At 40.1% G+C, this 25,583-nt stretch overlaps 1 protein-coding gene across 1 annotated transcript in view; it reads left to right on the top strand.

The window, feature by feature from the left end:
• The window catches only part of PIK3CB (phosphatidylinositol-4,5-bisphosphate 3-kinase catalytic subunit beta), a 49,922-nt gene that overhangs the window by 1,094 nt on the left and 23,245 nt on the right, over positions 1-25,583 (top strand). The window contains exons 2-10 of the mRNA XM_062498897.1: positions 11,870-12,056; positions 13,072-13,297; positions 15,895-16,118; positions 18,819-19,001; positions 19,254-19,424; positions 19,895-19,972; positions 22,623-22,874; positions 23,199-23,295; positions 24,103-24,233. Of these exons, the coding sequence (XP_062354881.1) occupies positions 11,904-12,056; positions 13,072-13,297; positions 15,895-16,118; positions 18,819-19,001; positions 19,254-19,424; positions 19,895-19,972; positions 22,623-22,874; positions 23,199-23,295; positions 24,103-24,233 (1,515 nt within the window). The 5' untranslated portion in view covers positions 11,870-11,903. The remainder of the gene's footprint in view (positions 1-11,869; positions 12,057-13,071; positions 13,298-15,894; positions 16,119-18,818; positions 19,002-19,253; positions 19,425-19,894; positions 19,973-22,622; positions 22,875-23,198; positions 23,296-24,102; positions 24,234-25,583) is intronic.

Below are 25,583 nucleotides of genomic sequence, written 5' to 3'. Positions count from 1 at the left end.
CTCCTCTTAGCTTCTTCTTTAAACACGGATGTGCAGAGGGTGTCATAATTTGGGTAGAAAAATGTCTGTGGAACCTAATCAGGCCAAAAAAAGCTTTTCATACTTGGTGTTTTTAACACAGTGTTTCTAACGGTCAGAATAACATGTTTGCATTGATTGATTTCCTGTGTTAAAAAAACCCTAAAATTTTCAATTCAGTGTGGATTTAAAGAAGTTAATGTGTGTTAGTTCCTTTTCTCTAAGTACTTGAAAGAAATGCTACAATTTTTAGTCAGCACATTTAAATTTGCATCAGTTCCTGATCTAGGCCAAATGTCAAGTGACTGGTAGATACTTATGTGCAACGTTCTTGTGGCACCTGAGTCTGAATTCTGACCCCAGAAGTTTTCAGGAGCTGTGTTATGTGGAGTTATTTGTCTTTCACTGCCTTACTAGATTACCCAGTAGAAATATAGGCACCTGTTCACAATCTCCCAGTACAAACAAACAAACCAACCTATTTGCTGTCTGTGCACTTAGTTTGACAAGTTAATTCTTGACTCTGGTAATCAAGTTACTAAAACAGATACACAATAAAGTTGTGACTGAGCTCCCCAAATAAATTTAAGAACGTCTGCTGGAGACAGCTTTAGTCATTTTAAATCATTGTATTTAGGCTTATACCTGACACAAAACTTGCTTGTGTGTTCAGCAGGCAGTAAACTTGTCTTTCTTCCCTTTCCCAAACTCTTTTTTTTTTTTTTTTTTTTTTTTTAAGAGACTCAGAGAATTCCATTGTTGCAACTGGAAATTAATTCAGATTTTATCCTTTTTGGGGAAATGTTTTGCAATCTGTTTGTTTTTAGTTGGATATTTGTGTGTACTTGTGTGCCTTTCAATCATCACAAGGTATTTTGCAATTGGAATTTTTAAATTAAAGTACTAAGAGCATTAAAATAATGCCTGAGCAGCATCTCTATCCACAGTTAAAAAGCCAGGTGGAGTTCTCGTGAAGTCTTAGAAGCACGTGCTGAATCTCACAGCTGGGGAAAAGTAACACCAGGAGCAGTCAGGCCCTGCTGAAGGGATGCTGAAGGCTCCAAGGTTTGCTGCATTTCTGGGACACTGTGAAGCCTCCATCCATGGAGACTTGCAAAATTAAGTGTGCAGACTCCTAAGCAACATCCTTTAACTTCAGTGGTGGAGCTGAGCTTGGAACCAGCTGACTCCCAGAGGCCCCTTTCAGGCTAAATAGTAATTCCTGCATAATCTTAAAACATTTTTGGTCCTTGTGATGAATGGCCAGGGCTACTTTTGGCTTTATTATCTTTAACTTCATAACAAAACGGGTTTTTAGGATTGTGTTTTTCTACTGAGTGGCATTGTATTTCTAAATATAATTATATTTATTAATATAATAATTATATTTATAAATACGTTTCTTGAAAAATATGTATAAAATACCTCTGAATATTTGCATTAGAATTGAGTTGTTGGACTTCCTTCAGTGCTTGGTCAGACCTTGACCAGTCCTGTCCATGCAACAAAGGGCTGTGAGCAGCCACCTCTGAATCTTGTGATGGGGCCATTGAAGCTGGTGTTGGAATAAAAATAACTGCAAAAATCCAGACCAGATTATGTAAGAAACAGACCCCATCATGAGCAATGTCTGGCCTGATGAAGCATGTAAAATTCATATTTTTTTCCATTAAATGGTATCTTTCTACTTCATAGGATCCATGGCATCTCTGTATGAGACTTAAGCACAGTCTGCTTGTGTGTTTTGGTCTGTGTGCCCTCCCTGTAGTTGAAAATTTCACTCCTCATTGATATTCAACTGGTTTTAATTATTTCACTAGTTCACCTCCCTCTGCAGATGCATGCAATCTGTCTGCTGGAGAATAATTCCCTTTCCTAGAAGTTTTGATCAAAATACCATAAATAATTTAAAGATGAATCTTTTAGTCCTTGTATGAAGAGGTATCTACTTATAGGAAAAACTCATTTTCTGTTTTTAACTCTTTTTTATAGTAGAAGATTATCTAGATGTAATAGCTGCTGGTGAGATTTGATGGTCTAGGTCCATTTGTACAATTCCAGAGGAGAGGAAATATTAACTGTTTATGTATTTAAATGTCTTATAAGTGGAATGTTTCCTTTGTGTTTACAGTGGAATAAAAAAAATATTTTGAGTGGTGGAACAGGCAAGGAAATCCCAGAGAGCAGAACTAATCCTGCTTTATTATTTCCTAGTTCTGTTGTCAGACTGTTGAAAAGTCAGGTACAATTCTTGTTTAGCAGTGGGAGGACAAGGCTCCTACAGTTTACTTAGTACAATAAATCAATATAAGCACAGATTGTTAATGAATCTTTTCAGATTCTGGACAGAGACATTGCACACTAGTTCTGATGATAGCTTGGGCTGTTAGAAAACCAGGTCTTCAGGCTGTAGTTTTGCCTACGTTTTTTGAAACGATCTTAAGAGCTGTCAAGTGGCCAGGCAGCCCTGAGGCTGTGAGGATCTGTCACTGCCACTCCTCGTGCTCTCTGCACCCTCACAGTGCTGGCACAAGCACTGGTGCAGCTTTAGGGAAGCACCTGACTCACCTGGGTTCAAATGGCATCTTTATTCTGGTTCAGCTCCTTCTCCTCCTTTCCCACTCAGTCTGACTGTCCAGTCCTCCTCCTTCCCTTGTGCCCCCTCCATTCAGCTGTTTTGTTAAGCTTGGTTTTGTTTGTTTGTTTAAAATATCCAAGTGAGCCTGCTATCATTTCGATGTTTAGTCTACTCTTGGAACTCAGCATACCCTAACATTTCATGCTGGCCTCCTGATGCCATTTGGTTTTTGCCTTTTTATTCTTTTTCTTCTTTTTTTAACATGATCTTTCCATAACTGTCCCCAGAAGACCTTCAAATAAAGATCTGCTCTTATCTGCTCCTCCTTACTAAAATTATCTCGAGTTTCACTTCCAGGCTGAGAAAAAGGCAGCACTCCCTCTAGTTCCTGAAGTATCTACAGTGTGTGTAGGGTCAGAAGGGGGTTAGCTGGGTTGGGAACTCACCGGTTCTGATCTTTTCCCAAATCTTCAGTCCCACCTTTCTGTCCTGGAGTGGGCTGTACAAATGCATTGCCCTTTGTGTCAGGGCCCACTCTGTTTGCTGCTGTTGAAAGTTTTCCAAAATATCTAAGAGAGCTGTTTAGAAATGCTTCTAAAGGTGTTTCTACCAGATGTTTTCTCACAGCCCAGTTACAATAGAATACTGAATAACTGGCCTGGGCTTTTTTCCTCTGAGCTTTTCTTTTTCTCCCTTTTCTCTCCCTGACTCTGTCGGTCAGGGCATCAAATGAACTGTTACATATGACAGTGCTTTTCTAATCTGCTGGTTTTTTCCATTCCTTTCTATTCCTTCCTCCTCAACCATGCAGAAATGCATTCCAGCCAGCTGAAAAGGAATGTTTTATCATGGTGTTCCCAGCTTCAGTGTGATCCCATGATTGGATGCTTCTAAAAACATCCATACATCCACAACAGCAATATTGAAATGTGAAAGGAGTTTTTCTTCTCCATGCAGCTCACTTTCCTTCACTTTACAATTCAAAAGGATGGCCTGAAACTCTTTATTTATATTTTAATGTCTCTGTGCAGTGATTTCAAGGTAGAGAAGAGGATGGCTGTGAATTAGCTGTAAGAAGCTGGTTTTGTGCTCATCACAAATTACATGCTGCCTGTGAATTGTCAGAAGCCTGGGACTTAAGTTTTATTCACTTGTTCAGTTCATCATGAGTATTCTTTGGAGGGAGCAGCAGATGTGTGTATTTGCCTTAGTATAAAGTAACAGGAAGTAAAATTTCCTTCTATCCTCATTGTTCAAGTCAAGTCTTCAAGTTCTTCTGAGTCTGGAATACCATTTTAGTGTGTTCTCTACATGTAGACTTGTTCTCCAGGAAAAAAATTCTGAAGGCAGTCTCATTCACAACTAGTTTTTAAACTGTACTTTCATTGAATTATAGAATAATTTTCATAAATTAACCATTTGTTCAAATGAAGTTACTTAAAATTAAATTAAATTTTAATTTGTAACCAGTTAACATGTCTCCATTTTTTTTTTTTCATATCTCTGAGTCCTGTGTAAGTCAATTGCAAATTCAGGTGCTCAGCATTTCTGAAAACTGGGCCACTTTGGTTTAGAGGCATTAATATCTGAGTAGAAACTGCATTCATTGTGGGTTTAAAATCCTGACTTCAGTTTTTAAAACCCAGTGCATAATGCTATGGGTACACCAGAGGAATAAAGCTACAGGAGATGAACAGGCAAAATAATGAGGGATCTGGGATAAAAATCCCTAATGAAATAATCTCTGCTTGTGGAAAATTAGCTGTATTTCTGAGGAGAATGAGAGAATTTAGACTTGATGGCTGAGAGGCCACTCTTGGTACCAGTGTGAGCACTGTGAGAGAAGGAGGCCTTTGAAAAAGGCCTTTCATCTTTTCTATACATAGATATTTTTAGCAAACTAAATGGTGATATTTTTATTCTGATTTCTGGAGGAACCCTGACTAAACGGACATTTAATTTTCCATTCCATAGGGCCAGCGCATGTGGCAGCTGAACTAAACTGCTGGGAAATATTTATAGTACCACATGATCTTTAACAGTAACTTTCCAGTCTACTTTATAGATGTCTTGGATTGTTAAAATCTTTGCTATTGTAGATAGATACCCCTGACATTTGTGGAGTAGAAATGATTTTTTCCCCCACTTTGCTGATTTAGGCGTTTGTATTTATCATCAAGTCGGTTGTATTTTATTTTCAGATTTGGAAGCAGTTTGGATAGAAATTTACCTGTGCAGCTGTAGAAGGCCAGAACCTTAAGTGAGTTCACACTTTAGGGCTAAATGAGAATTCCCATGGCACGCTCTGCAGTGGCACACATCACATTTGAGTTACCAGTGCATGGGGTTCTGGTTTTTAAAGGTCATTACTGGTCCTGTGTCACTGGGGAGGAGTGAACAGTAAACACAGTTTTTAGTAGCTCATGTTGGTGTAGGTGGTGCTTGTTCCTGTCACATTAAACTTTTAACCAAACCTTGGCTGCGCTTCTCTCTCTCCAACTCCCTGGAAGGTGGTTGTACTCAGCAGGGGATTGGGCTCTTTTCCAGGTGGCAGCTGACACAGTGGTAGGACACAGTCTTAAGCTGTACCAAGGGAAATATTGGTTGGACGTTAGGAAAAAGTTTTTTACTGAGTGTTAAAGTACTGGAACGGTCTGCCTGGGGAGGTGGTGGAGTCACCATCCCTGGGTGTGTTTAAATAAAGACTGGATGTGGCACTCGGTGCCATGGTTTAGTTGAGGTGTTAGGGCAGGGGTTGGACTCCATGATCTCGAAGGTCTCTTCCAGCGAGGTGATTGTGTGATTGCTAACCCCAGTGTCACCCTGTGCCTGTTGTGTGGGGTGAGGGCTGTGCTATCACAACACCCTGCTCCACTGGAGGCCTGCTGCTCACAGGGTGCGGCTGCTCCCGGGGCCATGGAAAATGGAGATGGTTGTTCCCAGGGTTTTCCACTGTGTGCCTGCAGCGGGATGGGAGGGGATGGCCACGATGGGAAAAGCTGAACAGAGCTCAGAGAGAGCTGCCCTCAGTGTGGGGGAATGGAACGGGAGAGACGAGGGGATGGGAATGGGAGAGACGAGGGGATGGGAACGGGAGAGACGAGGGATCGGGAATGGGAGAGACGAGGGATCGGGAACGGGAGAGACGAGGGATCGGGAACGGGAGAGACGAGGGATCGGGAACGGGAGAGACGAGGGATCGGGAACGGGAGAGACGAGGGGAAGGGAATGGGAGAGACGAGGGGAAGGGAACGGGAGAGACGAGGGGATGGGAACGGGAGAGACGAGGGGACGGGAACGGGAGAGACGAGGGGACGGGAACGGGAGAGACGAGGGGATGGGAACGGGAGAGACGAGGGGACGGGAACGGGAGAGACGAGGGGATGGGAACGGGAGAGACGAGGGGACGGGAACGGGAGAGACGAGGGGACGGGAACGGGAGAGACGAGGGGATGGGAATGGGAGAGACGAGGGGACGGGAACGGGAGAGACGAGGGGATGGGAACGGGAGAGACGAGGGGACGGGAACGGGAGAGACGAGGGGAAGGGAACGGGAGAGACGAGGGGACGGGAACGGGAGAGACGAGGGGATGGGAACGGGAGAGACGAGGGGACGGGAACGGGAGAGACGAGGGGATGGGAACGGGAGAGACGAGGGGATGGGAACGGGAGAGACGAGGGGACGGGAACGGGAGAGACGAGGGGACGGGAACGGGAGAGACGAGGGGACGGGAACGGAGCGAGGAGGGGATGGGAACAGGAGAGACGAGGGGACGGGAACGGGAGCGAGGAGGGGACGGGAACGGGAGAGACGAGGGGACGGGAACGGGAGAGACGAGGGACGGGAACGGGAGAGACGAGGGGATGGGGAGAGACGAGGGGATGGGAATGGGAATGGGAATGATGAGGGGATGCGACAGGGGTGACGAGGTTGAGCTGCTGCCCTAAGTGCCCCTGTCACAGCCTGTGGCAGTCACAGGCAGCTCTCAGATGCTGTCCTGGGCTCCAGAACAGCTCCCGGGAAGTTGGTACAAACTGAGGAACAGAAGGGGATGCAGTTCTACAGAGCTGTGAATTGGCCCTGATCTAATGCATATGTTCGGACTCCTTTTACATCTTTCTTCTAGGTTCTTTTTCCTTGTTTCTTCTCAAATATTTCATTTATGGCTTGCTCATCTTTTTATAGTACTAGATGTTTACATGGTTAGAAAAACGATTACAATAATTGTATTGTGTAAGTGCTTAGTGTTACTCCTACTTAGACTACGTGATGTGCTGTTGCTGTTTCCTAGAAAATGACTGTGGTTTGATTGTCATCCCATCTGTTCTGGACAGTAAGATACTGTTTAAACACTGCTCTTGTGTCTGGATGGGGTGACCCTTTTCACTACTGCAAGACTTTTGGATTTTTTTTAGCCCCTTGACTGCCACATGGCAGAGCAAGCAGTAAATAAAGAGCTGCATTGATCACAGTGATTATTGTCTTGGATGTGGTGCTCAACAGTTGTAACAACTTATTACATAAAGCAAAAATCTGCATAAAGCAGAGTGCCCTTAGTTTTTTGTGTATCCGAAAAAGTTAGCTTTTGATATTTGTCCTTTGTGTAAATATTCATGGGTTTAATGAAAAATCCAGCTTTAGATGTAACTTGAGCTGTAAATATTTATGTGCCCTTAAAATGCACCTGTATTTAGAAGAGGTGGTATAAAAGAAACTTATTTCTTAAGGAAAATTACTTTTTAATATATAAATGATCCTCCCCTCTAGCTTTTTCCCATCTGTTTTGGATGATAGCTTTCTGATTTCATCCTGAGAGAGCTGACCACATTTCAGGGGTGAGTGACATAATTTGAGATGTGAAATAGCTCTTCTGAAGACTTTTCCAAAGAATTGCTCAGGAGAATAATAAGTGCTATGAGAGATAACAGGGCATCAACATTTTCCTCTGGTGCTGCATTATATGTACGTTTATAATTACTACCTTCTTTGCAGCTACTTTTATTTGTGTTTTATCGGTATTTTTCTGGATTATAGTTCAAAAAAGACATTTAACATTGCCTTGGAATTCATGTTGGTGTTCTTTTAAGAACAGAAAACAGATCTCACAGGATGAGTGATAAAGGATTTGTGGTGAGTTCAGAAGTAAAGGATTTAATGACACAGTGTGAGTTTTCGTAATTGCTGCATTCTTCAAAAAGTTGGTTTTAGAAGAACTTATCTGATGCAGATGAATGCTGAGTGTTGACAATTCAAGTGGATTTGGTACTTTTAATGTCTAAGTGTTTTGCTGATATGATAAATTATTTTCAATGGAGAGTTCATTGCATTGTTAGTCCATGTCTCATTTCTTACAGTGCTCCAGACATGCTCTTTGTGAGCATGTTCTTGGGCAGCTCTTAATTTCAGGATAACCTTACAAACTCTCTTGCATGCTTATCCTTTGTATATCCTTGGCTGGCACTGTCTGATGTCAGATATTTGCACCCCCTGGATTTAACTCCTGTAGATGTGCAACTGCCCAGCACAGGTAAAATTGATTTCACCAGCTCTGGCTGCAGTGGTGGGAAGCCTTTGCAGCTGGGTGGCCCTGGGCTCTCAGCAATGTCCTGAACAGGTCACGATGGATTTGAGCTTGGCACAAGATAGTCTTGCCTGCCTTCAGGAAAATGGGTGGGTAGTTAGAAAGAGAACACAGCCCCAGTATGTAACCATGCTTTCTGAAATCCTACTGATCCTTTGGTCTAAAGAACAAGTCTGGAACTCCTGGGGATGTTCTGAATGCACCCAGGGCTTATGATTTCAGTTCTGTTTTGGTTAGGGCCAAAACATGAGTGGGCTGCAATTCACACAAAAATATGTGCAGCTTACTTTTGACTATGTCTGTCCTTAAACTATTTGAGAAATCGATGAAGAAGCAGCCTGCTTCTGGTAGCCCTTCTTTCTCTTTGTTTTTGCTTTTTATCCTTTCCAGGTGGAAATGATGAGATGTGTTTTTGCTGGGAGGTGAGAGGAAAGCTGTAAAGTCTTCTGGCTTCTGCAATGAGGTTTTTAGCACCACAGCAAATTATTTTGTCTGCCTAGAGATGGCAAGTCCTTTAAAAACCTCAACAGCAACACCCAAATGAGAAATCCTCTTTTAGGGCTTCTTCTTTGTGTATATTATATTTATAAATGTGAAGATGAGTGATAAATTTCCTTTTTCTGTAGGTGTTCTACTCACCTGTGTTCCATTTCTTTCCATTAGTATAAGCAGCTCTGGCAGAACCACTGGTATATTAAAATACAAATTGATAAGGAGGGTGAGTGTGTGGCCACACACATATATATGAATCTGAAATTTGCAGGTTAAAGCTTAGAGAGAATTTACACTTTACATGGGAAGGTTTGAATGCTGTCTGTCAAAACTACCTGTGCCTTAGAAAAACATTCTGTGCTGGGCTTTGCTCCTGTGAAATTCAAAGTCATTGATTAGACACTTGAGGAGCCAAGGTTAAGTGCTGGTTTAATTACTTCCTTCTTTTGTAAGTGAGGTTGTTGTTGATGTGGCAGTGGGCAGGAATAGCTATGAGGTTAACAGCCTGAAATAGCTTTTTATTATTATTTGAATTGTTGTTTTTTTCCTTTACCTGGAAGTTGTTTAAAATGTCTCTGCTGCTGTTGCTCCCAGTCCAGATGGCTTTTTGCCTTTCAGTTAGTTCCTAGATGTGATATTGTTGGTTAGTCACCAGTGCCACCAGTGGCACATGTCCCAGTTTGGGGCCTGACTCATCCCCAGAGCTGCTGTGGGTTGGCAGTCTTGTGTTTCTCAGGATCAAATCTGGCTCTCTCTGGGCCCCTGTGATGTCAGCTCTTGGGGCAGAAAGCACACTGACTGCAAAACACACTGACCTGCTTCCTTGAGGAAGGAAATATTAAGTAAGTGCCTGAAAGCAAGAATAGCTGTTCAGCATGCTCAGATTGGCGAGTTGGCCTCTCTTCCCTTTTTAATTGAAAATGCAAATGGAGTTTTAAAAGATTCTGGTGTCTGTGCTGGAAATCGGTGTAGTGTAATAAACAAGTACAAGAGCTTTTTAACTCTGTGTTGTGCTGTTTGGGCTCCAGGATATGGAGCAGCATTTTAAACTCTTGTTTCTTTGAACATTTTAAACTCTTGTTGATCCACTAAAGTGGTTTCAACAACCGCAGCTGTGAAAAACATCTGAAAGTGGATGAAAATAGAAAAGATACACTGAATTAAAGCAGGAACGAACTGTATACAAAATAACTACATAAAACAGATTTCCTTGCAGCTGTACCTGTCCAAGTAAGGCTTTGTAATGGAAATATCTCTTTATTTTTACCCTCATGACCACAGAAAGTAACTGCAAATATGTGCATCCAAATAAGAAAAATGTGTAGTGGTATTATTTTTTGCTGAGTGCTAATTTCAGTTAGAACAGAATTGCAGCCAGCATTTTATGAGTGCATGTAACTGGATGGTGGAAAACAAATAGCATCCCATTAATATAGTAGCTTGTGGAAGATATACTGATTGGTAGTGAGGAATTACACATTTTGTCTGAGTTTGTTTTTTGGGTAGATGCTGTGTTATTCCAATAATGAAGTCTGTGCTGGGTGCAGTGATGGGGAAACATTTGATTTCTTTCCTTTAGGCAGCTTAGAGCTCACACACCATGCTGAACTTCACACATCCAATGATGAATGGATGGATTTGCAAACTGTGGTAATTCATATAAAATATCTTCATATCTGATTTCTTCTTTTTACCACACTGCCACATCCAGTAATTTTTGCTTTAATTCAATCTGCTCAGTGTAGTGGACTTTTTAGGAGGAAAATGTGGACATAATGGTGGTAAAAGTATTATTTGATAGTGATGATGGTAGGAGCTCCCTAATTATTGCTTCTATTGAAAAAAAAATATTTTTCCTTATGTATTTATGCTTTCTAAAATTTAAAGGTGTTTTATTTGGCATTAATGAAAACTCTGCTATATTTTTATCTAGTACAAATAAAATATAAAGTGATCCATGCATTAGTGTGGTAACAACATGTGTTGGCAGCTTGTGCTGTTCCTCACAGCTTTGCTAAGGCCAGATGGAAAGGTGTTGGAATGATTTGGGTCTTGTTATTCAGTGTATTTACGTGGCAGTTGTAGGTGGGATGGAGTTTGTTGTCAAATACCTGAGGCAGCTTTGAACTAGCAATTTTTGTGCTGCTGGCATCATCTATTGTCTGTTGTGGGGAAGGGAAGGACTAATTGAAATACTGGAAAGCTGCAAGTGGAGTTGATCATTCTGACATTTTCTGTTATAAAGGTTGATTTCCCACATCTTATGCTGTCCAACAAGAATTCAAAAGATGTAGAGGTAACTTGTCTGTTAAAGTGCTTTATAATAGTGTTTTGCAATGCTTCCCATTGCTTTGGCAGCTGAAGAGCATTGTCTGGATGTGGGGGAAGGTAAATGATTCAGTGAGCCGTGGCTGAAGGGAAAGCTCAGCTTTAGAGAGGTAATAAAAAAAAAAAAAAAGACTTGGAAGGTCAGAAAAACGGGTGGTAGCATTAGGAGTAAATAAAAATGTGCTGAAATACAGAGGACAAACAGTCAGGAAGGCAGAGGAGTGAGCTGGAGGAGATCAGGGGCAGGGTTTCCTCCTACCCTGCAGTGGATGCAGTTCCCACAGTGGGTGGGGTTCAGTGATCCTTCTCTGAGCGTGGAAACAAATTGAGATAAGTGTCTTTAGAGGAAAAGGACACTTTCTAGTAGAGTTGAAGAATTTTTTCCTGCTATTAAGACAGTTTTTAAAGTTGAATTTCACTGGCCACTTTCATGAACAGCTAACAGGAAATTTGCAAAAAATAAAATAATGAGACTGATCATGAGTTTTCATATTAAATATTGCTATTCTTCATCCAAGGAGTTTATTTTGGTTGTCTTTTACACAGGTAAAGTTTTAGCGAGAACTTGAAATGAATTTCTTACTTTGTTTCAGCTAACTTCTAATTTCTAATTAGTTTTTTCTCTTATTACTTAGGTTTAATGATATAAACATCTAAACAACAGTGCTTTGCCAGGCAAATACTTTTATTATATTAAATAACATTAATGAATAAAACTATGCTTATGTGTTTGCAATACTGGCATTTGAGACCTCAGACTTGTAAGCTGAGCTGTACAAAGCAGGCTTATGTAAACCTTCCAAAGACTTTAAAATGTGTTTCTAATTATAGGAGGTTAAGTGTACTGAATTTTAGGGTTTTTTCCCCCTAGGGCCATATGGTTATGATATTACTGAGATTCCATAATGCCTCCTGCCGTGACAGACAGCCTTGACATCTGGGCAGTGGATTCACAGATTGGTGCTGATGGCTCAATATCTGTGGACTTCCTGTTGCCCACTGGAATCTACATCAACCTGGATGTCCCTCGAGATGCCACCATATCTCAGATTAAACAGGTAACACCAAATGGGCAGTTCTCTTCAGTTTTGGAATGAGGGCTGGTTCTGATTTTGACATGCCCTCTGGCAAATCAAGTAATGAATTTTAGCAGGCGTGGAAATGAGGTACTGAAGGCACGTGCCCAGCAGATTGACTGATAAAGAAGTGAGGGGGTTTGGGTCGAGGGCAAGGTTTGGGAAGTTACAGTTCAGCAGAGATTATCCTAACAGCTCTATATTAATGCTGTATTGCTACTCTGAACCTTTTTCTAACACATTGGTTGTCTATTGTTTGCTGATCTAACATTTCTCTGATTAGATTTTTAGTGCAGAGGTCACAGATTGGGTTCCTGCTTCTGTTGACTGGCACCAAAGATAATTGCTGTAAAAACTACATCTGCCTCTTCTTAAAGGTTTTGTACAGATTGGAGCATTGCTTAAAGTGTGAGGGAATATCCAAATGAAAGGGAGGGGAGAATGTAAGGAAATGACCATAAATACTAAAAAACAATCTACTGTCCTTTGATTAGATAATGGCCAACCAAGGACACTGGAAAAAGTTACTGAGGAATGAGGCAGTGAATGAATTACAACACCAACTAACCTACTCCTAATATAGTAAATGATTTCTAGTAAAGAATTTAAAAACAAATGTGTAAGTGACAGCAATAAGTGATTTGAACTAAACTGTCTGGTTTTCTTGCTGCTTGTGGCACATGGAAACTTGACATGCCATAAGCATGTACTGTTTATATTTAGCTGTTTTCCAAAGAAAAGGAATGCTGATGCTAACTACAGAGGTCTGTCCTGGAACTGTACCTGGTGCTGGTATGTACCTCCTCAAGTGGAGACTAAAAGTGAGACAAATAAACATATAATGATGTATAGTGATAAAAATTAACCAAGTTAGCAAACATGTTTCTTTTCTATTTTTTGGGAACATAAATGGAAATAAATATTACCGTCAATGCCTTAAGATATGTCCCTGTTTTCTGGGGTTTTTAAAAAATGTATTTCTTTGTTTTCATTGCAGCTGTTATGGAAGCAGGCACATTCCTACCCACTCTTTCATCTCCTCATGGAGATTGACTCTTACATGTTCTCATGTGTGAATCAGACTGCTGTACATGAAGAATTAGAGGATGAAACACGGAGACTTTGTGATGTTAGACCCTTTCTTCCAGTCCTTAAACTGGTGACGAGGAACTGTGATCCAGGAGAAAAGTTGGATTCCAAAATAGGTGTCCTTATAGGCAAAGGTAATTAAATTTATTTATTTATTTTTTTTAAATGAGGTTGAACTGTTGTGTATGTGGGTCTTAATTGGGCAGGTGGATTGGATTTATTAAAAAAAGAAAAATAAAATCCGATATTTCCCTTTGTCAAACGAATACTGAAATAGTTGGAAAGAATTAAAATACTCAAGATGAAACACATGAGAGTTGTTTAAAGCTATGTTCTGTATTGCATTTCAGCATTGTATTGCCGCATCAGTCAGAAACAAATTTTATTTTGTAGATGGGGAGAAAATATATATTATTATTACGAAGTGAAGAACAGTATAATCCTTGAGCAGTGTTAGCAAACTGGGTACTCAGAAGGAACTAGAAATTATGATTTGATTATACATGGTGTTTGAGTTGGTTAACAACAATTCTTGTTTTTGTCTCAATAATGACACTGATTTTCATAGAACAATGAAAAGCTATTTTTAAAGGTTTCACAGTAACTTATTCTTGATGTTATTTCAGAATTTTCAGCTTTCAAATCTAGTCTGCTTGGTTATACAATCAAGATTGACAGGGTCATATGAGGTCATACCTCTTGTTTTAAAACAATGAACCATTGTTAGGTCTCTTACAGAGACTGCAGGTTTTGTTTAGATTTCAGCAGTACACTGTCTGCCTATTTGTTAGAGCTGACAATGGGAACAGTTGGTCAGTTTAACCATTCAGACAGATCCTCACAGAATCGCAGAGATTCACATTCTGTGATTGAATATTTGGTTTATCAGGGCTGTGTGAGACCCTGCCTTATGCAGCCCCTACTCTGTACCTTAGCAGAATCAAAAATGTGCTTTTGTTAGAGCTTCTAAACTTAGTGCTTTGTTCTCAAAAGGTGCTGGGTGCTTTGTGTGATTTGGACAAAGTTCACAAGTAAAGATAAAGACTCTTGCAAGCCCTACAAGTCCTGAAGTACCAAAAAGTCACAGCTTTCCATTGTATCATAGGAACGTGGGATGGTGTGGGTTGAAAGGGACCTTTTTAAAGGTCATCTCTTTCCACCTCCCTGCCATAGGATCAGGTTCAACTGGACCAGGTTACTCAGAGTCCTGTCCAATCCAACCTTGACTGTGTCCAGGATGGGGCATCCACCACCTCTCTGGACAGCTGGTGCCAGTGGCTCACCCCTCTCCTTGTAAATATTTCTTCTTTACATCTAATCCAAATCTACCCTCTTTTAGTTGAAAAACTCCCCAGAGCTTGCTTTTCTCCAGGCTCTCTCAACCCATCTCCATTGCAGAGGTGCTCCAGCCCTCTGAGCTTCTTTGTGGCCTCCTCTGGAGTCTCTGCAGAAGGTCCCTGTCCCCCATATGCTGAGGGCCCCAGAGCTGGGTGCAGCACTGCAGGTGAGCTCTCAGCAGAGCAGAAGAGAGGGACAGAATCCCCTCACTGCTTGTGGTGCAGCCCAGGACACGTTTGGCTTTCTGGGCTCTGAGTGTTCATAGCTAGGTCCTGTCCTTCTCATCCACCAGCACCCCCAAATCCTTCTGGGCAGGGCTGCTCCCCATCTGCTCCTCTCCCAACTTGTGTTGGTACTGGGGGTTGCCATGACCTAGGTATAGGACCTTGCATTTGGTCTTGTTGAACCTCAGTGGGATTCCCATGTGCCCACACCTTGAGCTGGTGCAGGTTCCTCTGGCTGGCATCCCATCGTTTGGGTGTGTCACCATGCTACTCAGCTTGGTGTCATCTGCAGCGACGCTGAGGGTGCCCTCAATCCCTCTGTTCATGTCATTAAGGAAACTATTTAGTAACACTGGTCCCAGTATACCCTGAGGGACGCTACTTACCACTCATGTCCACTGGAACACTGAGATGTTGACTATGACCCTCTGGATGTGACCATCCAACCACTTTCACACCCACCCAACTGTCCACCATCAAATACATCTTTTTCCAATTTAGAGACAAGGACATCATGGTGCCTATGTCCAAGGCCTTACAGAAGTCAGTGTAGGTGACATCCACAGCCATCGCCTTGTCCACTGATGTCAGTCAATCACCAAGTTGGTCAGGCAGGACTTGCCCTGTGTATTCTTTCTTTAAATGTTTTGGGAAAAGGAACTTTACTGATCTTGAATTGGCAGAAATTTCAGTCATGTCATTTTTACTTGAGTAGTTGATTTTCTTTTTTGACTTTTAAGCAAAATTTAAAAGGATGATGTCAACTTTCTGAAAACCCCATAGCTTGCAAGCACTTCTGCTCTATGCTCTTTATGATGCATTTGCTATGCTTTTTAAAAATTTGCTCTTGTGAGGGGAGATTTAAACTTTCCAAACTACCTTGAAGTCATGTAAAATTGGATTTTCCACTTCATATATCTAAGAGATACATTGGTTCTTGTTTAAAATAAACACTCATGCCAGCTTGCATGGAAGTTGTGCAAGTAACCTTGGGAAGTCCACCAGTGTCCAGGACAATGTAGAACCCAACTCAACTGTGAGCACCCATTTTGATGGGATGTCTGAAAGAAACCACCTGTGTCACCCTAACTTAAAGCTAGTAATGGTTTAGATGGGATGGGCGGGTTTTGTACAGCTGTGTATCCTTTTGCTTCTTTGAATTCTTTCAGGTCTCCATGAGTTCGATGCCTTACAAGATCCTGAGGTGAATGACTTCCGAGCTAAAATGAGGAGAATCAGTGAGGAAAAGATTCAGTCACTTGTGGGTCTCTCCTGGATGGACTGGTTGAAGCACACTTACCCACCAGAACAGGAGCCTGTTATCCCAGAGAGCTTCCAAGATAAGCTCTACAGTGGAAACCTTGTAGTGGCTGTTCATTTTGATAACTGCCAGGTAGGAATGGTTGTTCATCATGTTTCACAAGCTTTTCTTGATCCAGATCTGAATTGGCATGGATTGCTCAAGGATACAAATGAAATGGAACACTTGCATTATGGTGTTTGTTTTAAAATGCAAAGTCTTTCACCAGGATTCTTGACTCTTGAAAGAAAGTGAGGATGTGAGCCTATGGCTAATTGAACTTCTAACGTCTAATTACAGTTCAACTTCTAAAGGCAAAATGTACAACTTATATCTTCCAGATTACTTCACATTTGTTTAAATGTAAGATGTGATTCAAAGTTGTCAGGTGTTTTTTTTTTTGGCCAACTGTTCCTGTGTTGCTTCACTTACATTCAGTTTTAAGCTCAATTTATCAGAGATTGCTGGTAATTGGGAAGCACCATATTCAAAACACTTGTTTCTGTGTGTGGCTCACTGAACATCTTTGGGGTTCATGTTTTGATCTGCTAATAGATTGAGAAATTATTTTTTTTAAGAAATAAGAATTAATATTCTCTTTACCAGAAATGTACATAGAAGACTAAACACTGAGACTTAAGTGTTAGCTTTTTGTTTAGGCTAGCAAAGCCATAATTTATTTTTAAAATAAAACTCCCTTTAGTTTCTACTGGGAAAATCAGAAATGTTTTAGCATCAGTTTTTGTGATGTTGAAGTTGCTCTGACTTTGCTTGCATCCAGTATTCCCATTACCATTTTTTGCACTCTGTTCTTTTGGTTTACCATGAATGATCAGCATTGAAACCTTAAGAATCTTACATGTGTGTAAATACATCAGGCTGAATTTGGTGTCCTTTTTGACCCAGGTGCAAGAGGCTGATTTTCTAATGATTCAGATTATTTCAGTTACAGAGCTGAATTATTTCTAGCACTGTCCTTTTAGACTTTAAAGGTTTAAAATGGTGCACACATCTGACCCTGGAAACGTTACATGTAGAGGTAAAAGCTAAATTTGGTCAGCAGTAACCCCAGCTGACATTGGATGCGTAGGTGTTTTATGGCAAAACCTTTTCCAGTCCTCTTCATCTTACCAGAGAACTTGTGTTATCCAGGAGTGAGATTATCTTTAGCCCTTGATTAAATGCAGCATCTATATGCATATGCTGACAGGACAAAAACAGTGCAAAAGTTCTTTCTGGTGCAGAATGTATTTGCCTGCCACTATAATAGCTTAGGCTGCTGACATTTCAAATGTTTCAAATGCTTCTGCTGCCAGCTCTGACCTTCAGAGCTATTAACAGTTCACATCTGAGCTGCTTTTTAGAGCAGTAAACTCTTCCAGACTTTACTCCTTGCACTGAGCACTGGAGTCATCCCAGGAGAATGAAAAAGGAAGATGTGAGGACTGTTCTGTCAATTCTTGCAGCTGCAAGATTGAGGCAAGGAAATACTAAAGTACTTTTTGTCTGGAAAGTGTGGGTGAGCTGTAAGGGCTCTGTGGCTGTCTCTGGAGCAGGAGAGACTGCTCCCCATGTCTGTGACATATCTGTTAGGATCATCTGGGGAGCAGGGCAGCTGTCAGAGAGCACCAGCTTCCTGGGAAGAAAAAGTATTATTCCCTGTCTACCAGTAGCAGTTATGGAAGGAGAAAAAAAGCCTTCACACTTTGTCAGCTTTCTGAAAGGGGGAAGCTGTTGTGAACCAGGCAGAAACTGAGAAAACACAGAATTAATTTAGTGTGATTCTGCAGACTCTGTTTGTTCCTTTGGGGCAGTAGGCTCCTTACCAGTCTATATAAATAAAGCACAAGCTCAAAAGAATCTAAGCAGACAACACTTCACATTTGTCAATAACTGGGTTTAGGATGCTCATATCTTCAGAACTGGGTGTGTTTTTTATTGAAAAAATAAAACAATAAAACCCCAGGACCTCTGGAATCAACCTTTGCAAATAAACCTGTATAAAGCATAATGTGGTAGATGAAGGGAGATAAAAGATTTCACAGAAGATCTTGTACTTTAGGAACTTTAAATTAATTTAAACCTTCTTTTTAATTTACAAAAGAGAGCAACTTCCTATCTTCATCTTTTTTAGAACACATTAAAATTAGAGATACTTTGGAAATAGATTGATAGCCTCTAAGCGTTTTAATTAAAGACTTTCTTTAAAAATGCAGTCTTTCTATGTTGTGTTCAGAATGCTACAGGTGTTGGCTGCTACTCCTCTTTTCTGCTCTTCTCCCAGTGTGGTGATGGTTTGCTACATAAATCATATTCACAGTTTCTTCTACTTTCTTACTTGAAGCTTTTTCTTCTGAGTTCAGTTGTACTTAGAAAGAGGATAATTTGCTAGTGGCCAGAAAGATGAAAAATTAACACATCTAGTACTGCTAAATACCTTGAAATGCATCATGATTTATTGTCTCCCTCATTCAACGTTCCAAAATACAACCTTACAGATCAATACATTTCTCTAGTAGTCTTTAAATCACTTGCTAAATCAAATAAAGATTTCTTTTTAAACTGATGTTTTTGAATGTACGTCTGATAATATAAGTCTGGGAATTAACATATTACAGCTTTTAGGGTGTCTATTATTTTGATTGCCCTCAACATGTAGACTTTAACTGTTAAAGTAGTCTGGATTTAACAGTTATTATTTCTATCTGTTTTATTATGTGTGCTACAGTTTTAGCCTTACATGTCTGCCTATGGCAAGTTTGACCTTCAGTATTCCTGTTTGTGTTTTGTTAGGATGTATTTAGTTTTCAGGTGTCTCCTAACATGAACCCCATCAAGCTGAATGAGCTGGCAATCCGAAAACGTTTGACTATCCATGGAAAAGAAGATGAGGAAGTTGATCCTGCTGATTATGTGCTGCAAGTTAGTGGAAGGCTGGAATATGTCTTTGGTGATCACCCATTAATTCAGTTCCAGGTACACAGAGTTTTTTGGAACTTGATGTAATAGTTCCCTACTGCCTTGGCCAAAGGTGCTTCCTCCCATCCCTCCCATCCCATTACTGAACAGCACCACCTCCCTCCTCATGTCTGCAGCCCTCTGCAGTTGTTGAACACACGAGCACCATTCCCTTTGTATGTCTGTAATAAATTCTTTGTTTCCTTGGTTTGGAAGCTGCTGTAGAAATAGTGTGCTGGCTGCTAACAGCTGTTTTCCCTGGGCTTCCAGTATATCCGCAGCTGTGTGATGAGCAGGACCCTTCCCCAGCTGACCCTGGTGGAGTGCTGCACCATAAAGAAGATGTGTGAGCAGGAGATGATTGCCATAGAAGCTGCCATAAACCGAAAATCCTCCAACCTTCCTCTTCCTCTGCCACCAAAAAAAACAAGAGCAACAACTGTAAGTTCATGGGGAGAATGTATGACACCCAAAGGAAACAGTGACTCATGGGATATAAATCACAGTGCCTGGGATTTGTGCTGTGACTGCTGGGGTCCAGTGTGGCTCACCTGGGTGCACTCAGAGCCTCCTGTTGCTTGGGACACCTACCTCCAGAAACAGAAGTGTGGGCACATCTTTGGTCTGTTACACACTTTGGAGTTATTCAGAATGAACAATAAGTTTTGAATTGACAGGATGTAGCCCATGATGTATGTTCTCACCCCCAGCTCTCCTCCAGATGAGTTTTTACTTTGTCTCCTCTTGTAGCTATGATAACTAATTTATCTTTGAAGATTTCAAATTTATATTTTTAATTGCATTTTTTTGGTTTGTGTTTGATGTTTTTTACTTAAAATGCTTAGCTTACAAAATAGGTCTCAATGTTACAGTGGTGAAGAATGAACTTGTTTCTTTGTTTCTCTTCTCAGAGTGTGTGGGATATTTCCAACCCTTTCAAGATTATTCTATTGAAGGGTAATAAACTAAACACAGAAGAAAATGCCAAAGTAAGTAACTGTGTCTGGTATCAGAAGACATTCTGTTCATCATTTTAATGATATTCAATGCTAAGCGAACTTAAAATCATACAGATTTCAGCATTTTTATTTATTCCAAATTTATCAATTCCCAATTGGTCAAAATCTGGCTTTATTGCTAAAATATTCCTTTATTGCCTGGAGATGGCTATGTGCATTGGAACATTACAATCATCGTGGCAATATACTATTAGTGTTCATTGGTATTTGATTTTTTAAAACATGGTTTCTTAAAAGTGCTGATAGTGGTGTGAAATGTGCTCATTTAAAATAGATTGTCATAAACACCTGACACGAGTGAATTAAATATTAAATGCTTTAAAGTGCAGCATGGTATTTTTGTAGTCCTGAATATATTCTGTATGTCTAAACTTGGACTGTGTGCTTCTTTACAATCTGTCTTTTATTTTCTACATATGAGGAACACAAAGCTGGAGTATCATTTCCTGTAAAAATATACATGACTGGGCTACTGACTGCTGTACAGACCACAAGTTGTTAACACATGGGAATTCACTGCACAGCTACTTTAATGCCTTAAAAAACACTTGCCTGTGAGGTGGAACAACATTAAACTCCTTTATTTTGTTTAAAAATCAGTAAGTTGTGTGGCCACTCCTGTAGACATAGAAAATACCAGTTAACCATTAATACTTGCTGTTGTCATGCTTTATTCAGGATACTTGGTGTGGTTTTTTTTTCATTCAAAACTGTCATTACAACCTCCCTGTACATTAGCACTCCTACGTTTTGGTCAACACCAAAAAGAAGTTCTACATTACAGATAGATGAGCTGTGGTTACATACATAGTTACCTGAGACACTGTGATTGTGGAAATGGATGGCTATAAAACCACATGCTTCCCTCTTCTTTGTCTAAATCATCATTTACCTAGGTCAGGGATCTTCTTAACTGTTCTGTAGACTTGTAAGTTTTTAGAAGGAAAGATATAAGAGCTGGTGGATTCTGGAAGCAACATAGCTATCAGGAGTTTCTAAGGTGGTTTTTTCATGCTTAGAAAAGTGACTTTTGGTTAATTTCAGTATGCTTTTAGGGGAAAAACAATCAAAGCATTTTCTAAACCTGAGAAGAAACAGGAAAAATGGGCAGTTCTTTTGTACTGGCACCTGTGGGCACCATCTAAATGTTATTTAGTATTTTGAATGCTTTTTAGTCTTGAAAAAGTGAAAGTCCTGTGGGTAACCTAGAACAAGAATGAATGCAGTGACCCTGCAAACCTGTGCATGTTTCCCTGCCTTGTCTGCCTACATGTTACACAACTGTCACTACTGAGAATGTATTTGTTTTCCAGTCCTGATTCTAAGGCTGTTTAATTCACTGCCATTGTTCCTTTAGTCCCACTGTGCTGTGGATAAGCCAATGTTCATCCATTTCTGCTGAAACCACTGCCACCAAGGTTCATAAATGCAGTGTTTGTGGTGGGGAACAAAACATTTGCCAGCTGGGTAGCACTGCCCCAGAGTGAGCTGGGTTGGGGACATCCACCTAAGGCACAAGGGACCTCACCAGCAGTCCAACACCCTATTTTCCAAATACATGACATTGGAAATTGCTTTCCTTTTGTCTTGGTCTTTGGCCACCCCATCAGTACACACCATTTCATTCATAAAAGGAGCGTGTCAGAATGAAGGGAAAAAAAATTGGGATCCAGTCTGTTACATTGACAGGATCAGAAGTCATAGAATTAGAGAGGTGAATTATTTTTTTTACCCATAACCACTATCAGGTTTAATATCTCTCTCTTTCCCTTGCAGTGCTCAACAATAACATGATAGCTTAAAGGGAATGTGGGGAAGGTCAATTTAGGAGCCGAGGGAACCTGAAACATCAGATCACTTTTACACATTTAACATTTATCATTGAGACCTTCATTTGGTGTAGATCAAAAGATTACATTTGTGTATTTTTCTCTCTCTGTCTCTCTCTTCCCCACACTGGTATTTTGGAAGGCCACCTGAAAGAAGTTGGCACATTTCACTCTGCAGTTTTCTGTGTGTATATGTTATTGAACAGAAATGTAGAAATGAAACAGAAAAGTGAAGAAAGAACAGGAAAACATCTTATCATTGACCTGTAATTACTTTAATTTTAGTGCCAGTAAATCCAGCTTCTTTGTCTAGTTGTCCTTCTCCTTAACTGATCCTTATTTTCATTGTTCAAGATACCTGGTTTTATTGGTTTCTTGGTATTAAAGACAAAACAAACCCTGGAAATCACATACATTGCCATTAATATTGCAAGTGATGTTAGGGTTATTATTATTATTATTATTATTATTATTATTATTATTATTATTAATGCCATTATTATTACCCTGATGTTAGGGTCAGCAGTGTTCCCTCTATACATTTTTAGATACAGTTTAGATAAAAAGTGAGTTTTTTCTTAAGCTGAAAAAAACCCGCAAATGTTTCTTGTTTAGAAGCACAAATTGGTTCTACCTGGAGATTTTAATTTGTATTTAGAAAATTAGTCTTTTTCATTCTGCTTAGTTGTTTGTTTGGTGAAATTCATACATATGTATGTTCTGTACATTATTCTATGCAGAATTCTGTAGGTTCTGTAACAAACTTAAAATCTCTCATTTTTTTATGCCAGGTTCATGTTAGAGCTGGTCTCTTCCATGGCACAGAGCTCCTTTGTAAAACTATTGTAAGCACAGAAATATCTGGGAGAAGTGACCACGTTTGGAATGAAGTGCTGGAGTTTGAAATCAATGTCTGTGATCTGCCAAGGATGGCAAGGCTCTGCTTTGCTGTTTATGCTGTCATGGATAAGATGAAAACTAAAAAGTCCACCAAGGCAATGAATCCTTCCAAATACCAAACCATTAGGAAAGCAGGAAAAGTGGTAATTATTTAATTTGTTTTTCTGGATTGACCTCCTAATTATATCAACATGAGCATCCAGAAATCTTTCCTTGTCCTCACTTTAGTGCTCAAGAATGCAAAATGAAAAGAAAAGGTATTAAAAAGAGCGTATGTATTAAGAATTGCACATCTTGGTATGAAAACTTTGGATACTTCTCAGTAATTAATTGCTTTTCTGAAAGGTATCACCATTTAAAAAAAACCCCTGAGCCACCCTCTCAATCTAATGTATATTGCAGTGTTTTCTGTGTGGTAACATTTGCTGGTGTCTTCCTTTCCATGTAACAATTGTTTCCCTTGGCAGCATTATCCTGTAGCCTGGGTAAATACCATGGTGTTTGATTATAAAGGACACTTGAGGAGTGGAGAACTGGTACTGCACAGCTGGTCATCATTTCCTGGTAAACCTCAGCTTTTCAGATTTGGACTTGAAGTGTGGGAGAGCGTGGGATCCAATAGCAGAATATTTACTGTGTGCATGTTCAGTTCTCTTGTAATAATCTATTTATTACTTGTAATTTTTATGTGGATAAATATGTGACATTTTAATCTCTTTCCTGAAAGTATTGTTTAGCAGGAAAGAGGAAGAGCAAGAGCCTGCTTGGAAGTAGTGTTCTAAAAGTTCCATCTGTTATGGAAGGAAAACCCCATAAAATAGATGCATGCTTATATCTGGTGTTCCTTGCTTTTAAGGTACAGTTTAGGTTTCATTTGGTCCCTCTGCCATGTACCCCAAATTGAATAGGTCAGTTATAATGTAAGTGATAATATTTGCAGTAGCAAAAATTGTGAATTAGAATCTTGTCTTCTTCTCTGATCCTGAGATCAGTTAGTGGGAGAGTCTGAAGCCTCCGTGCAATCTTGCTCCCATCCTGAGGAATGCTGTCCCAGCCTGGCTGGCCTGAAGCTCTGCTCTTCCTTCCATCCAGAGGGTGTCTCCTGCTTTGCAGAAGCTGTAGATCTCACTGAGATTCATTTCGGCGTAGGGATAGTTCAGCTTCCCTGGACTATTATGTTTACTTAAGGAAATCACTTTCTCATGGAGTGATAATCCAACATTTGGGAATGTAGGAGGCAGTTTATGCTGGAAGTACAGAGCGTTGCACTAAAAGTGCTGTGCAGCAAAATGACCTCTGTCCATTTTATAAGGAAGTGATTTCTTACTGCATGCCTGGCCTGTAATAGTAACTGTTCTGCCTGTATTTCAGATGAACTTGAAGAAATGTTGAATCCCATGGGAACCGTCCAGACCAACCCTTACACTGAAAATGCAACAGCTTTGCACATTAGATTTCAGGAATATTCAAAACAGTCTGTTAATTACCCTCCCTTTGATAAGGTAAGGGATGACCAGTCATGAGCATTTATGCAGAAATAGCTGTTTCTTCTGTCCTTTCAACACTGCCTTTTCCAGAGAATTCCTCTCTTCCTGCTATTCAGTCACCCTACTGCAGTTTGTTCACCTTGCACCAAGTGAGTGGCAGTGCTTGACTTCAGGGTCTGTTCTGAAGGTGCACACTTTTAAAAGTGGTCTTTGGAAGACCAAAAGCAAATCAGTTTCCCATATGAACGATCTTAAAAAAAGCTAAATTTATCTTTAAAAAAGCTAAATTTATGGAAACCTTCAAACTGTGCTTGCCTGTGATCTATAAAGGTCTGTTCTTTCTTGGTACAAATGTGTGCCACCCACTCTTTGGGACACTTCCCTGAGAGCTCAAGACCTTTAAAGAATAAATGGACTCTTAATACTGTGTGCAAAGGGATTTCTGAAGGTCTGCTCTTGGACTAAACCCCCTGAAGTGGTCCTTCAGTTTTCTACAGATGAAGATAAGGATCTGTCTAGAAAGGAAGTGTATATTTGGAATACATGTGGTTATTCCTGTAGTGTGAAAGATAGACAGAAAGTTGTTCAGAAACAACAAGAAAAAAAAGCTAAGAACCCTGGAAACAGGTTAATGAAATAAGTCTGCTAGTGATACTTCATAAGAGTCAGGCTAAACACATATGCACATTAGTCTGAATTTTGGTATGGGGAAAGTCGATAACAACCTAGAGAAATTGCCTGTTTTTAAACTATTTTTAGGGAATTTTGCATCTTTGGGGGGCATGAACAAAAAGACTGAAAATTACCAAGTTTTATCATCTTGTTCAAGGGCAGATTTGGGACTTAAGGTTCATAAAAATGAAATCCAAATAACAAGATAGGGTTTATTTTGTTTCAGTTCGGGTTAATTGTTTTTTCCCCTCCTTGTCAGTACAGTACTTTTGCTTTTATTCAAACAGCAATGGAAATACAGTAAGAGCCAAACCAGTACTGACCAATTGCTGCCTTATTTATGGCTGACCCATTAATGCTTCATAGTGGATGTATTTTATTCAGTTTTGGTATTGCTTTATTTGTAATACTTTTCTTTTGCTCATTATACTTATATGTATTTAATTTCTAAAGAAAAAATTTGGTGTACATATTACAGACAAGCTAAGTAAGTGTGTCTCTTTAGTAATCATGTATTTGTTCTGGCTCTGGTGTTTCTTTTCTTTGTCCCTGCAATACCAAGTTCTCAGGAAGTTAAAACCCTGGGCAGAATGCAGCCAATAGATTTTACTGGATGAGACAGGGAGAGTAATGACATTAAGGTAGGGTCTAATGGTCTTCATCCCTTGTAACTTCCAACTTCATTCAACTCAA

This window comes from Cinclus cinclus, chromosome 10 (genome assembly GCF_963662255.1).
Source record: "Cinclus cinclus chromosome 10, bCinCin1.1, whole genome shotgun sequence".
NCBI classification, from domain to species: Eukaryota; Metazoa; Chordata; class Aves; order Passeriformes; family Cinclidae; genus Cinclus; species Cinclus cinclus.
This window is presented reverse-complemented; position numbering and strand designations above follow the sequence as displayed.